This window comes from Corylus avellana, chromosome 1, assembly GCF_965113065.1.
Source record: "Corylus avellana chromosome 1, dhCorAvel1.hap1.2, whole genome shotgun sequence".
Lineage (NCBI taxonomy): Eukaryota > Viridiplantae > Streptophyta > Magnoliopsida > Fagales > Betulaceae > Corylus > Corylus avellana.
The window spans coordinates 22,398,529-22,412,960 of record NC_142490.1 but is presented as its reverse complement, the minus strand read 5'-3'; the positions used below and the strand labels follow the sequence as shown (position 1 = coordinate 22,412,960).

Sequence of the window (14,432 nt, the reverse complement as noted above, 5' to 3'; positions counted from 1 at the left end):
CATACATGTGTAAAATTATAATGCAACTCAAAAGGTTCACAACATGACATTTTTTAAATTTTTTTTTTTTTTTTAAAAAAAAAAAATATCCACGATATGATGAAAGAGAAAAAAGCAGGACTCGTATGTATATTATGTATCTCATTAGGTGCAATAAAAAGCAATTTCTTATATTTTCAAGTAAAATAGAGCTTTATCCACAATACTCTACAATTAAAAAAACCCTCATGTCTTTCTATTCTTTTTGAATTTTGAGTGATGAAATAAGAAGGATTAGATTCTTTTTAAAGTTCTCCTAAATGTGACATAGTTTTTAAAATCACTAATAGATTAAAATTCAATAATAATCATCTCTAAATTTAATAATGATTTTAAAAATTACATTACATTTATGAGGATTTTAATCTTCCTTATATCATTACTCGTCCTTTTTAGTTACTTTTGTTTTCTCACAAATAGAAAAAGGAAAGATTGTTAAAAAACAGCTTTTGGATAAAAAGAGTTTTTTGGTAAAGACTTTATTTTTAAGCTTTTATAAAAAGTGTGTTTTGGTCATTTTTAAGCTTTTTGGACCCTTAAAAGCGATTTTAATTTTTTTACCAAACAAATACTTTTTTTTTTTTTATACGGACTTTTTGAGTGTTAAAAACACTTTTAGGCCACTCAAACACAATTTCAAACAAGCTCTTAATTATATTTTTAAAAATCATGCACATTTTAAATTATTATTTTTAAATTACACTTTTTAAAATCGCAAACACAAACGGACACTTAGGTTCATTAGAATAAAGTAATTTATATATAAAAAAAAATACAAGAATAAATTACAAATATATATATGTAGTTACAAATTAAAGCCTTTAATTTAAATATATATTATAATGTATTTTCACCAATCTGTAACATAAAAAGTTTTCCTCCTTTGGAAACCAGAATCTCTCTCTCTCTCTCTGTGTCTGTCTCGATGTCCTTGAGTTTGAATTGGTAACGGAACGGGTTCCGGAGATGTAAATAGAAATCCAACATGGGTCGGAGCAGCGTCTCTCAATCTCACGGTATCACCCACTTTACTATATTATAAACCTTTTCGCTCCGTCCCATAATGTCCGCCTCCTGAACAACACCCTCAACACCACCTCCGACGTCGTTTCCAGGATCCCACCGGCAACATGGTCCAAGACCCAAAACAATCTCCTCCTGAGCCGCCGCCTCTGCAGCCTTCCACTCAAGCCGACCCTCCTCAACAGCCGCCAACACCGCCGCCGCCGTTCGATCCTAGTCGAAGTAACTCTCTCTCTCTCCCTCTTGCTGCTGTTTTGTGTTGTAATTAGAGTAGTGATAATGCATGTTCAGTTTGGTTTGATTTTCTTGATGTTTGTTTTTGGATTATTGGGAATTCTTTCTCTTCTATTTGTGTTGAGGATTTTTAGGGTTTCAATTTGGATTTTTGTGGGGTTGGTTCTATCTCTTCTTTGTTTTTGCCTTCCACAGCACTGAAATTGACTCTGAATCATTAACAAACTCGATTGCAATTGTGGGTCAACATGGTTTCCTTGATTACCCACAAAAAAAAAAAAACAACGACATGGTTTTCCCTCTCTATGATGCAATTAATCGATCCACAAGTGATTCTTGGAAAAGTACGTAGCAAGTTTCTTTGAAGTTACCGAATTTTGTGTTTGTTTCAAGTTTTCTAGACATGGTTTCTCGAGAAACGATTTCATCTATTCGGTCTTTTGAAGGTAATGAATTAGTAATCATGGCTTGATGGCATTGTAGGTCCTAATTTTGAACAAGTGTCATTGATGTTAGATCGGCAGGCATGGGTATTTAGAAGATAATGATAATCATCAAGAAAGCATCAAAATTTTGCTTGTTAATGAGTTGTATTTGGCCTAATTTTGTTCTTTGGAGGATTCTGGACTTTTATGGTTTTTTTTTTTTTTTTTTTTTTTTTAATTTTTAATTTTTAATTTTTATTATTTTTTATTTAAATATATAGAAACTGACTTACAATCATCCTACTCTTTATCTCACACTTGCCATATTTTTCTTTGAAGTGATTGGCATTATTAAAAGGAAGGCTTTAATAAAAGAGTTAGCTGCAGCATACCATGCGGAGTGCCTTGTATATTGTCAAGAGCTTTTGGAGCTTCAAAGAAAATGGGAAGAGGTTAGAAATGATGTCCTCCTATTTCAGTTGTGCATTTATATATTACTATTTTCGCTCGTTTGTTAGGTGCTATGTTTCATAATTTAGGCATGTTCATTTGTAGTGATCAATGTAAATAGTTTCTTTTTAACAATTGAGTAGATAATAACTTACTCAAGCTACTTATTGGTCTCCTTGCATGTTTCCAAGGTGATTCTGTCCATATGTTGACTTTAGCTAGCTATTTGTATAGAATACTTGGAGACTTCAGGGTGCGGAATTGGAATATCTAATTGGTTATGAATATCTTGTGGTTTTGCTTTGATACTTACTACTTTTGAACTGGTCTTAAAGGACCTTGATTTGGAGTTCTTTTTGGGTTTATAAAGGGCAAATCGTGTATGGTCTTAATTATATTGTTTTGATAAGTCCTTTTAAACCTTCAGAAGATTATCTCGGAACTCTTTTTAACCCGGATCTCCTAATTTGGAGAGGTAAAATCTTTGAGTTATTGTCTATAAGGGTTGAGTGAGGTGGGGTTGTTGGGTTTGGATTGTTATGTTCTTCAGAGATATTTTCCATTGCTTTGGATATCCAATAGACATACCATTACTCATGTCATGTTTTTTCAATGGAAGGGTGGTGAAGGGTCTAGGTGAGACATGATGGACATTTGGGGAGACCACCTTGCATTTTATAGCTTTAGAATGATGAAATTTTACGTCCTATGAGAACTTTAAAGAATTTTGATTAGTTCATTGCATTTTTGTTGAACAGAATGATCATAGGTTTATGAAATGTAAAAAGACATTTGTTTGGAATCATTGTTGTAGAGTCTTCATTAATAGGATTAGGAAGCACAAGAAGATTAGACAGATGCTAAAAGGGAGAATGTCTTTTTCATAGCTTAGAGTGGACCAAATATGACCAACCATTAACTACTGAGATAGATAATGTTGGAGCCAACGGGCCAGTACACTCTCATGGTGTGACGTTTATATGGCTAGTGTGGGTTGGTTAAGTCCCATTTGATTTCTTGATATCTCCGTTTGATCCTTTTCCCATTGAGCAGGATTGAATTATGTTTACTGCTGTACTTGATCAGTCATAATGTCCAACTTGATGTGCAGATTAGAGAAAAAGTGCTGCTATAATAGAGAGGTTTTGTATATCTGACTTGTTATAATCATGCTGTCATAGCTTGATATTACTTTTGGAAACAATGCAACTTTTTGACATCAGAAGATTTTTACTGGCAAAACCATCTTTTTTCAACTGAAGAAATTTTGTTGCTGTGTTTCTATGCTAATTGGTGATTTTACAATATGATGTACCGTTTCACATATTAATTATTTCTGACTTTAGTGGATTTCAAATGCTTGCAGCCATTTATTGACTTAAAGCCTCCTGAGGATTCAAGGAAAGAACCAATGCGGCCCCCCAAACGACTAAAGAAATCCCGCTAGACAGTTGATACTGACGTGTAAGATTTGTATCTTGATCTCGCCTCGGTTGCACCATTGAGGCAACCACATGTATTTGTTTTTGAAGTTTCTGTTAGATGCTTAGATGCAACAACTGTTTCATGGATTCCTTGCATCCTACATATAAGCTCTTTTTTTTGCTAGTTCGTACTATATGAAGTGGGCAGACGGAGAGAGTGTTAACAAATTTAACACCTGTTGTTCATTAAGAGATGTGTACCATTACTGGTGCACTGTATTGTACATATCATACATGGATGCTTTCATTAAATAGGCAGTCGTTTGATTTGATATAATCACAAATGTAACCCTATATGATTCATCTACTGTGTGCTATTTGGATGCCAGAGTGCTTCGTGGCTCTTTAATGCTTTTGCTTTTTCGTGCGTTTTCTGCATAGTTATGGATTTGATTTGTTATGTTTGACTAGCAACACGTTGATGTGGTTTCAAAAGCTCGTGCCATTAGATATTTCGGAATAAATTTATTCTTAACACCCATTTTATCGTGCTTATTAGATATTTCGGAATAAATTTATTCGTAACACCCATTTTATTGTGCTTACTTCACACTGGCTGAACAGTGTGAAGTGAGTATGATAAAATTGGTATAAAGTGCATCTTTAGTCGACACTTCGCCACAAGATCTATGATGTTTATGTATTCTTACTAAAGTGTCTGCGAATGCTTGGGATTAAAATGTTTATTGTCACTAGAGAAGTGCATGCTTAGAAGACTATTCTGGCAAGAAGTTCATCTTATCTCTTTGTTTCTCTACCTGCCTCTTGAGTAGTTTAGTTTGAGTAGAAGTTGTTATTTGTTTCAGTCATGGTTAGGAGTCTTGAGCTTATTTTACATGAAGATTAGTCTTGCTGTGGTTGCAAGTCTATTTAAATAAAGTTCTTGAATAAAATTTTTGGAAGTTTATTTTCCAAACCCTTGATTTGATGAGGTCCAGATTTTCACCGAGAAAATTAATGATTTATTTTCGTTGAAGGAGCATGTCCAATTATCAGAATTAATGTTATTTTTATTCTCTCTCCTTTTTTTTATTTATTTATTTACATATGAATTTAAAGTTGACCAATATGTATTTTTATATGTGCTTTTGAGTTATATTATATACTTTTTTACATGAATAGTAGTACTATATAAATCATGTTTTTGTATAAAAAAAACTTGAAAATTTAGTCATAAATCAATTGTTAGAAAACTATATTTTTAAAATTATATATTTCTTCCTAAATAAACATCTTGGTTTCATCCTACTAGGTGTTGGGCCATGTAAAATAAACACCATATGGGGAGGTGATGTGATGACCGATAAAAAAACTATTTTTGTTAGTGATCCACCTCAAATATAAATTATATTTATATGTTTTAAACAATAATTAATTCTTTTTTTATAAATTGTTTATTCATTTCATTAGTTACATTTTTGTAATTTTTATTTTAACTTTTGTTTTTTAGAGAAATGCTATGGGTATTAACTCATTTACTAACATATGGGTATTAACATGATGCGGAGCTTTTTCATTGGAGATGATCAAAACAATTAATAAAAAAAATGTTACGAATACCAACAAATAAGCTTCACATCAGGTTAGTAAAAGAATTCGTACTCCTAGCATTTCTCCATTTTTTTTTTTAAAAAAAAAAAAATTACCTTGTGAAATAAAATATCTATTTGTATATTAATTGTCAAATCATGTAGTAAGGTTGTACATGTGGATACGCTTATTGGCAATAAGCGCGTCGCATTATGCGGTTCACTTTTAAGTAATCACATCTACGTCATGTTCTTCCCAACTGTTATATGCATGGCTATCTGCATATCAAGTGATGGGCATTTCAAGCTTATTATAGTCTTTCGAAACTTCTTTAGCTCTATATTACCGCTTATTTTAAGTGATTTTGGAAAAAAAAGAAAAGAAAATGGGCCTCTATTAAAGCCTATTATTATTAGGCTAATTTCTAGCATCTTATTGATCTTAGCACAACTTTGTGAATATGTATGGTTCACAAACCATTTTTCTTTTATTTTCCTCTTCTTGCCATCGTTTTGTACGGTTTGAATAGAAAGTGAAGCAAAGGAGGTGAAAGACCATCCTTTCATGCTCACCACATATTTATTTAAAATGGTTGTTGTTGTATTCTAAAACCTTTTTTTTTTTTTTTTTTTTTTTTTCTCTTTTTACTTAGCAATCTTCAAACATTAATGCATAACAATACCATCTTAAAACCAGTCTATAGATTAGAAAAAATAAAATAAACATAAACATAAAAAAATAAATAGTCTAGAACATGAATCGAAAAGATCAATCAAAGCGATGAAAACAAAGCCTCCAATTAATGAAAATCTCAAGCAGTGCAGTAAAATAAAAACAGTCTATATATAAAAATTCAGTTGATTAAACACACACCTATGCAAAGATTGTTGAGATGTAGTCGTGCAGCGTGGGAGGTTTCATCTACCTTAAAATTGTTTCGTCTACCTTAAAATTGTTCTTCGCATCTACACATGCAATTAGTAGTTTTTACTAATCGTATTTGCATACAGTAACATAAATAGCAAATAGTGATTAACGGTATTGCTGTTAATTACATCCGCATATAATATCAAAAGTTTTATTTTTTAATTTTATATAAGTCTATCAAAAGTTTTTAAGAAGTGGATTTTTTGTCACAAGTTAATTTTTTTTTTTTTTAAAAAAAAAAAATAGAGAGAATAAATTGAAGGAGAAAACAATAAAATAGGACAGAAAAAGGCTCGGAAAAACATAAAATAGGACAAAATGGGTGGGAGTCGGATATATTTTGTGGGATCCTAGGGTAAAAGCAGTGGGGTTCGGTTCGTTCAAACATAGCACAAGAGAGAGGGAGATGAAGGCATAAACTGACGGCGTCACTGTCCTCGAGAAGTAGGACACAATAGGCTCAGCCAGGCTGACCGTCCAACGACGGCGTTTCAGGCCTTGTTTGTCGGCCTGTCGGTTCCCTTACCCATAATATCCACCATTAAGGGCAAACAACATTTTCCCAAAATAAACAAAAGAAAATTAAAAAAAATTCTAATTTGGGAAAATATTTTTCGTTCTCGTTCAAAGCCTTTTAGCCGTTGAAAAAAGGGCGTACGCAGCAGGAGTCACGCGTCAAAAGAGAGTCGCAGACTCGCAGTGCATGACTAAGCAACGGCGGTGGCCGTTGAACACGTGTCCCTCTCCGGTAGGCCCTCAGACCGCGCGTTCCTTGTATTTTCCGCGTGACAGATTTTCTTTTGTTTTCCGTTGGGATTTTTCCTCCGCGGGTCCCATTTTGTCAGGGCCCAGTTGTTTGTGTGTGAATTGCCCTTATATGCATGTTTCTTTGGTCTCCGCTTTGACTCTCTGACTTTCTCTCTCTCTCTCTCTCTGTGTAATATTTTCACGTCAAAAAAACAAAACAAACACAAGGGCATGCCTCTGGCTCTCTCGAGGTGGATTATTATTCATTGAGGTGTGTCCGTACAGTAGAAGAAATAAGCAGAGATCAAGCCGTCAGAGTTTGCCTGCTCCAAAGGTTTTGATCCCCCCTCTCTCTCTCTCTCTCTCTCTCTCTCTCTCTCTCAATATATATATATATATATATATATATATATATATATGAATGAGTTTTTTTTTTTTTTTAATATTTGTTTAGTTTAACAAAAGTTTCTTATGAATTGGGTGGTAAGAGTTCATAAAATTCAACTTTTAAAAATGACACGTATATTATCAATATGTACAAAGTATATGTTTTCTTATGAGATATCTTTTAACATTTTTTTTTTTTAACAAATTCAAATATTCACTAGTGGTGGAGTCAGGATTTTGGTTAAGAGGGGTCAAGATTAAAAAATAAAATTGAACAAAAATTTATTAAAAAAAATATATAGTTAACAAAATAAATAAATAAAAGTTAATTATTGTTTAAAACATATAAATGTAAATTATAATTTATTTATTTTATATTCATAAACAATTAATATATATTGACCAATTTAATAATAAATTAGTGTAAAAATTTGATTACATGCCTATCAGAAAAAATAATTAAACACTTTATTTGAATTGTTTAATGGCTTGAAGAAGAGAAATTTGGCTGATTAAATTTACAAATCACAAATTTGATATCGCCAAATCACATGCAACACAGTTTATGAGTTTCGGTTATATATATATATATAATGTGTGTCGATTGTTAACATGCTAAACTCAACTTAACTATCAAGGTATAATTTCTTTTTCTCCTTTCCCATATGAAGAAAAAAAAAAAATGGCGGGCAAAGCCCCTGGCTCCACCCCTGCATCGGATTAACTATTAAATTTGTGAACTCATATGAGTCTCACACAAATTTAATGGTGAATTCATCTATTTATTGAAAGAATTAATTTTATAATTTTTATTTTATTTTATTAATGCAAAATATGTGAGAAACATGCATGCATGTGGTATTTTAAAAAAGTATGTACTTTTTTATATTTTAAGAGACACATGTCACTCTATGAAAGGCTAAATGATAAAAATCTGTCTTAGTGAATAGATTATTTAAATATTTGCTAACCCTAGAAAACTTTTTGGTGTTCATTTTTGCTTCATTGGGGTTCCCAACTTGTACCATAAAACCCACTGCTATCTCTCTCTCTTTTTCATAACTCAGAGCCTTAGAACTTCAACCCTTCGTTTCTTGGCCACCTTTTTTTTTCTTCTTCTCTTTAATCGTATAAAGCAGTCCATTTAAAACGTTAAACCTAAATAGCTTTATTTTCTACAGCGCTTGCTAGCTCAAGCATGCAGGTGGTGAAGAAATCCGGGATCGGAATGGACGGCAGCATCGCTTCCATCAACGGCGACACGTCGGATGCCGTTAAGCTGGACAGCCCGTACGAGACAGTGCGACAGCTGGCGGCTTGCAACGCGGTGGTGGTGTTCAGCATGAGCGGCTGTTGCATGTGCACTGTGGCCAAGCGGCTCCTCTTCGGCCTCGGCGTCGGCCCCGTCATCATCGAGCTCGACGAGCACTCGGCCGGCCCGGACATTCAGGCCGTGCTCTACGAGCTCTGCCCCGACGGCCAGAAGCCGGTCCCGGCGGTGTTCGTCGGCGGCAAGTTCTTGGGCGGCGTCGAAACCCTCATGGCATGCCACATCAATGGCTCCCTCGTGCCTCTCCTCAAGGACGCCGGAGCTCTCTGGCTCTGACATTGATGACCAGAATATGCTTAATTACCTAACTGTCCTTTAACTTTTTTTCATATGCTATGTTTCTCTTTGACCGTCTTTGTCTATCTTTTTTATATTACGTAGGATGTGGTCGTACAACGTACGGAGTGACAGACCGACCGGCCGGAGCTTTGTTTCTTTATCTTCCGGTTCTTCACTCCGAAGACGAAAGAAAAAGAGTTTGTTTAATTTGCAATAGATGCAGTGAAGTGAATGTATTGAACATTATATATGAAATCTGACACATTATCTTATTATCATCAAAGCCTTTGTTGGGTTATTGAACTATTTTACACATTTCATGTTAAATATTTGCGGCTAATTAAGCTTGCCTTTTCGGTTCTTGGGACACTTCAAATTTATAATATATCATTAATTAAATTCATCTCTTGCTAATGCTCATACCTTAAATCATTATTAAGGAGAAGATAAGAAGAGATGAATGAATTTAATTAGATATTCTAATAAAACTTTAATTTTGAATATATATTAATTTGATGAATGAGTATTTTATAAAGGAAACACATAATATACAAATCAACAATCAACAGCAGCAAAGTTTAGTTTTTGGGGTATTTCATCCTTTGCATTTTCTATTTTTGATAACGATCGAGGAGCAAGCCTACAACAGCTTCATTAGATCAATATTGTCATTGACTTCTTCAAATCAAAATTAAATTCAGAGAGAAAAACTTATTTTTAATTTAAATAGTTACTTTTAAAATGAATCCAATATCAAAGTCAATTTTTTATTATTATTCTTTATTTGTTTTTGGTAGATGAGAGAAAGAAAGGAAATGAATATATAATCCTAAAAAACTATGATTTGAAGAGTTTTATCAACAAAAGTTAAATATGAAATAGATTGGTAAAGATGGTAAAAAAATAATCAAGTTTTAGAGACATTTTTTAACGAAGCCTTTTTAACAAAACGTCTCCACATGAGTTCATTTTAATAGTAAAACGATTCTTCTTTCTTAGAGAGATCGTTTTAGGGTTGCAACGTCCCGACCCTGAGAGCTTGTTAAATGTCATTTTAGAAAATTTTCTAATTTTTTTATTTTATTTTATTTTTTTATAAAATTTAAAATTAAAGAACTCAATTAATTGGAGAGGATTTGTAAAAGATAGTCATGAGCAAGAGAAAAAAAATTGAGGACCAGGCTGCCGGAATTTGTGGTGCCGGCGGTGGAATAAAGAGGTTAGAATAGAGCCATGCAAAAAGTGGTCGGTCGTCGGCGGACAATAAAGTGTTTCATACGTCATGGTCCGTATGAAATACTGAGGGCTTGCATGGCACGCGAAACTGCAGAGTTACGGATTAATTAAACTGACGGCATCTGCAAACAAAATGATTGCATGGCATCCCAATTTCAGCTAATCATTTTTTTTCTCCCACGTTAATAAAACATCGTGGCAAACCTAATTATATATTTTGGGCCTTAATTAATTATCTCTGTTTCTTAATTTGTTTTGATCATCACAGTGCATGGTAATTTATATGCTACCATATAATATATATAAATATATATTTTGATTAATTAATTGATTCCTCATGCCTGCTTCATGTAAAGCGATGATGCAGCAAGTAGCTAGCTAGCTAGAGGGGCTGGCTCTATGTTCACTTATATTGCTCGTGACACATTAATTTTGATAATAGACAGACAGTAGTACCAGGTCTAATCTGATATTGGTCTCATTCACTTATTGCTTTGGTCCTTTGGACACGTTTACAATATAGTCTCGTAAATGCACTTCCATGACGTGGTCTCGCAATTAAAATTCTTACATTAATTTGAGTAGTATTAATTAGTTGTTTTAGATTTTAGTGTTATTCGGTTGGGTTGAGTTAAACTGTGGTTCAATCGGATTTAAATGAGGACCCACAATTTAAACATTGACCAAATTCTCTCGTCATGCATACTTCAAAAGAAACGACACTCTTTTTATCGGAATTAAATTAAATGCGTCAAATCAAGACACTCGTATCAGCAGCAGAAGTTAAGCAAAAGTAAATTAATATATATATATATATTAGGACATCACTTTTAACCTAAAAGCCTAAGTTAATGGATTTGAATCCATTTACGTATATTAATTACCCTTCTTCTTTATACTTTTTTAATGTTGAACACAAATCTCACAAGTATTTACACAATAATTACTATAAACACACTTAAAAAAAGAAGTTACAGTTAATCGCCCTCTTCTGCTCGTTCACAGCTTGCATTGATTTAATTAGACACGTTTGAGAAGGAGAAAAGGTTGTAGTACGGACTACGGGGGATGAAATTTTTGAGGGAGTACCAGCAATAATCCAGCATAATTTGCGGGGGAAATAACGTTGTCCATGTGAGTACGAACAATAATCCAGCACAATGAGTGGGGTAATAACAATGTTCTCTTTAGTGGCAGAATTTGGTCAACTCACCTATTAAAAATATTTAAAAAGTTGAAGTTCATCTTCCAATGGAAAATGATAAAATAATAATACTAATAACAATAAAAAAACCAGCAAGTTGGCCATTTTGATGAACTCGGTAATGATTGTTGATGTATTTAATAGTGCACTATATGGTAGAACTGAATTTTCTAGTTAGTTATATTTTAAGGGTATTTTTGTTTTTGTTTTTGTTTTTTGTTTTTTTTGTTTTGTTTTGTTTTTTTTTTTTTTTTTCACTTTTTAGAGATAAAAAATACCAATCAAATATAACTAACTAAACTGAAGATCATGATCGTAATTCGTATATGATACTTATGTTCACACATTTTAACGTCACATTGAAAACCGTTTGATGTACTAACATTAAAGGACATTTAAGAAAATTTTCTCAAACTCATTCTAATAAATACTAATTGTCATCTAACATGTGAGATGCATATATTTTCTTTAACATTTTTAACAGTCATTTATTACCATTCTGCTAACCTATAAGAACCAAAACATTCGATTTTTTAGGGTTAGAAGACACTTTGCATTTATTATAGTGAGTTGAATTAAATTTCATCCAAACTCAGCATCAAATCTTGAACATAAAATGAATATTTTTTTTTTCATTTCATTTAAAATATTGGAGTTTGGTGTGGAGGGACGGAATTTTTGTTTTTGTTTTGTTTGATAAGTTGGGAACATTGATTTATATAAATAAAAAATCACATAAATACATATAATTTTTTTGTATGTGTGTTTGTCGCGTTTATATAAAATAAAAACATAGAAGTCTTAAATTTAATCTCATGGCATAACAAACACACAATAATATAAACAGTTAGCAAAATAAGCTAAACACGATCTATAAGATTCAAGAAAAATGATACAAAAAATAAATATTATAAACCCAAATGACTATAGAATAATCACTCAAAAATAAATAAATAACAATATTTTCATTTGCAAAAAAAATACACAAATAACACAAATAAATTGATAATTATTTTATAAATTATGAAATATGTTATTAATTATTGCTATCCGAATCAACAGAGAAACACGATGAGGGAGAGAATGAGACACACTGAGAGAGGATCAGAGAGAGAGAGAGGCAGTTTGTACGACAGGATAAGCAGAGGGGCCAGCAGGGAATGATTGCTTGGAGAAAAATTAATTAGTTTTTATTTTTATTTTTATTTTCTGGATTTGTGAATATCCACAATGAAATCATAAGGCAGATATGAAATTTGACCATGACTTTTCTATTTCCAGAAAATAGAATACTTGTGAATTTTTAATTAAGTATTCCAGAACTGCGTTGCCCATTTTCAAACTCATCTTTTGAATCCGTTGTCTTGATTTTATTATTATTATTATTATTTTTTAACAATATCTATTTTTTAATATCAATAATTATCCAGATTTAATGGAAGCAATATGGAATTTAATTAACCCTAAAATTTTTAGAAAATGTTATGGGTACATCAAATTTTTTAGTAAGAGATGAGTATCAAAATGATGTGAAATTTATGAACAATGCTATAAACTTAACTCTTATACAACTTCTGTATAACTTAGCTAATGTGAAATGCTCATAAACGGTTAAATTTAAGCTTTTGAAATAACTGGTACGTGTTGGGTATCACCTATTAAAAGGGAGTTTGAGTTCACACTTGAGGGAAAATATTAAAGTATTTATTAAATTATTAAATTTACCTCATCCTACTTTTTGGATTAGTGATATCGTAACATAAACTATTCGATCAACCTTTATTAAAAAAAAGCTCATAAATTTCAATAGTTTATAAGCACTCCGCATCAGCCCAATTATATAGAAGTCGTATAAGAGTTAAGTTTTTAGATTTACTCCGAGCTTATTAGCATATTTCTCTAACTTAATTATTTTGATCCTCATTTCTTGATTAAAAAAAAAAAATTAGTAAAATTTTAAAAATCTCTCATTTGATGTGGGCTAAACTTAAAAACTTAGGTTAAAAAACTACAAGACAGTAAATTATTTTAAAATATAATTCCAATGAGGTGGGATAATTTCACCAGATATTGATAATATCAAGTATTATTGATCACTTTTAACTTTCTTGCTCCAAAGTACTTAAAAGTACTGAAGCAGACCTATCAGATGGTAGGTGTTGCTCTTTTTACTGTTGTTGGCACGTGACAAAAAGACAAGAAAATTAACAAGTAGAATATTTGCTAATCTTTTTATTTATTTATTGATTAAATAAATAAATATACAGTCTAACTCTTAAAAGCAGAGGCAAAAATTGTGTATGTTATTGATATTTTCATAACTAATAATAAGATTTTCAGAAAAATAAATCTAGAAGTTAACTAGTGGAATGAAAATAGAGGAAGTATTCTAACACTCCTCCTTATTGTCCATCATGCTCAAGAAATGAAATATTTAATTGAATATAAATATGACGTGGGTTGTGTATACACTCGTGAGATTCAAGTTTCATATTGAAAAAATATAAAGAAAAATGATGGTTAATATACTTGAGTAGACAACATGCCCATTAATTTAGATTTTAAGCTAGAAGTGATGTCTTAATAGCCCATAGTTAGCTTCCATTGTTGTTTATACACGTGTCTTGGTTTAACACGTTTGATTTGATTTTTGTAAAAAGAGTGTTATTTTGACTTTTGGTTAGCGGTTAACGGTTAGTAGTTAGCGGTTTTTGCCTATGGTGTTCTTTAGATCTGGTTGCAAATTTTTTTGAGCTGTTCTACAGATACCAAGGTGGTGCCTCATATCGGTGGCTTCAATCCAATCTCCATCAGTGCCCCCTTAACTTCTATGGTTCTCGCTTCTGTGTGTAGCTGCAACGGTTTTTCTTTTGGGTGTGCTATCCCTAGTATGCCCTCTTAAACAACCTTAAATGAAGACCAATATTTTAGGCGTTTGTGCCAAGAATAAATAGGGCTGTGTCATACATTTGACACATTCCCTATCAATTTATGTTTTCTTTTAGTGATCTTGTTGTATATGGGCTTATTGTTGGATTGCTTAGCTTTTTTTTTTTCTTCGTTTTTTGTTTTATTTGGTGTAACCATTCCCTTCCTTGAGATTCCCCCCTTCCCTTCTTGTTTTTCCACAAAAAAAA

At 32.2% G+C, this 14,432-nt stretch overlaps 2 protein-coding genes across 2 annotated transcripts; both read left to right on the top strand.

The window, feature by feature from the left end:
- Positions 1–926: 926 nt before the first annotated feature.
- Positions 927–3,958, top strand: LOC132171135 (uncharacterized). Its single transcript, XM_059582371.2, has 3 exons — positions 927–1,284; positions 2,061–2,173; positions 3,538–3,958. The coding sequence occupies exons 1-3, from the start codon at positions 1,170–1,172 to the stop codon at positions 3,616–3,618; spliced, it is 309 nt and encodes a 102-aa protein (XP_059438354.2). The 5' UTR covers positions 927–1,169; the 3' UTR covers positions 3,619–3,958.
- A 4,371-nt stretch (positions 3,959–8,329) lies between these two features.
- LOC132172805 (glutaredoxin-C9) lies at positions 8,330–9,108 on the top strand. Its single transcript, XM_059584375.1, has one exon. It carries the CDS (start codon positions 8,445–8,447, stop codon positions 8,850–8,852), a length of 408 nt encoding a protein of 135 aa, XP_059440358.1. The 5' UTR covers positions 8,330–8,444; the 3' UTR covers positions 8,853–9,108.
- Positions 9,109–14,432: the final 5,324 nt, after the last annotated feature.

What these genes read in the sequence shown, in the direction of transcription:
- LOC132171135 (XM_059582371.2), top strand. Translation starts at nt 1,170, where the DNA reads ATGGTCCAAGACCCAAAACAATCTCCTCCTGAGCCGCCGCCTCTGCAG. An exon ending in GCCGTTCGATCCTAGTCGAA is followed by an intron (nt 1,285 to 2,060) that starts GTAACTCTCTCT and finishes TTTTCTTTGAAG; the next exon opens with TGATTGGCATTATTAAAAGG. An exon ending in TTCAAAGAAAATGGGAAGAG is followed by an intron (nt 2,174 to 3,537) that starts GTTAGAAATGAT and finishes AAATGCTTGCAG; the next exon opens with CCATTTATTGACTTAAAGCC.
- LOC132172805 (XM_059584375.1), top strand. Translation starts at nt 8,445, where the DNA reads ATGCAGGTGGTGAAGAAATCCGGGATCGGAATGGACGGCAGCATCGCT.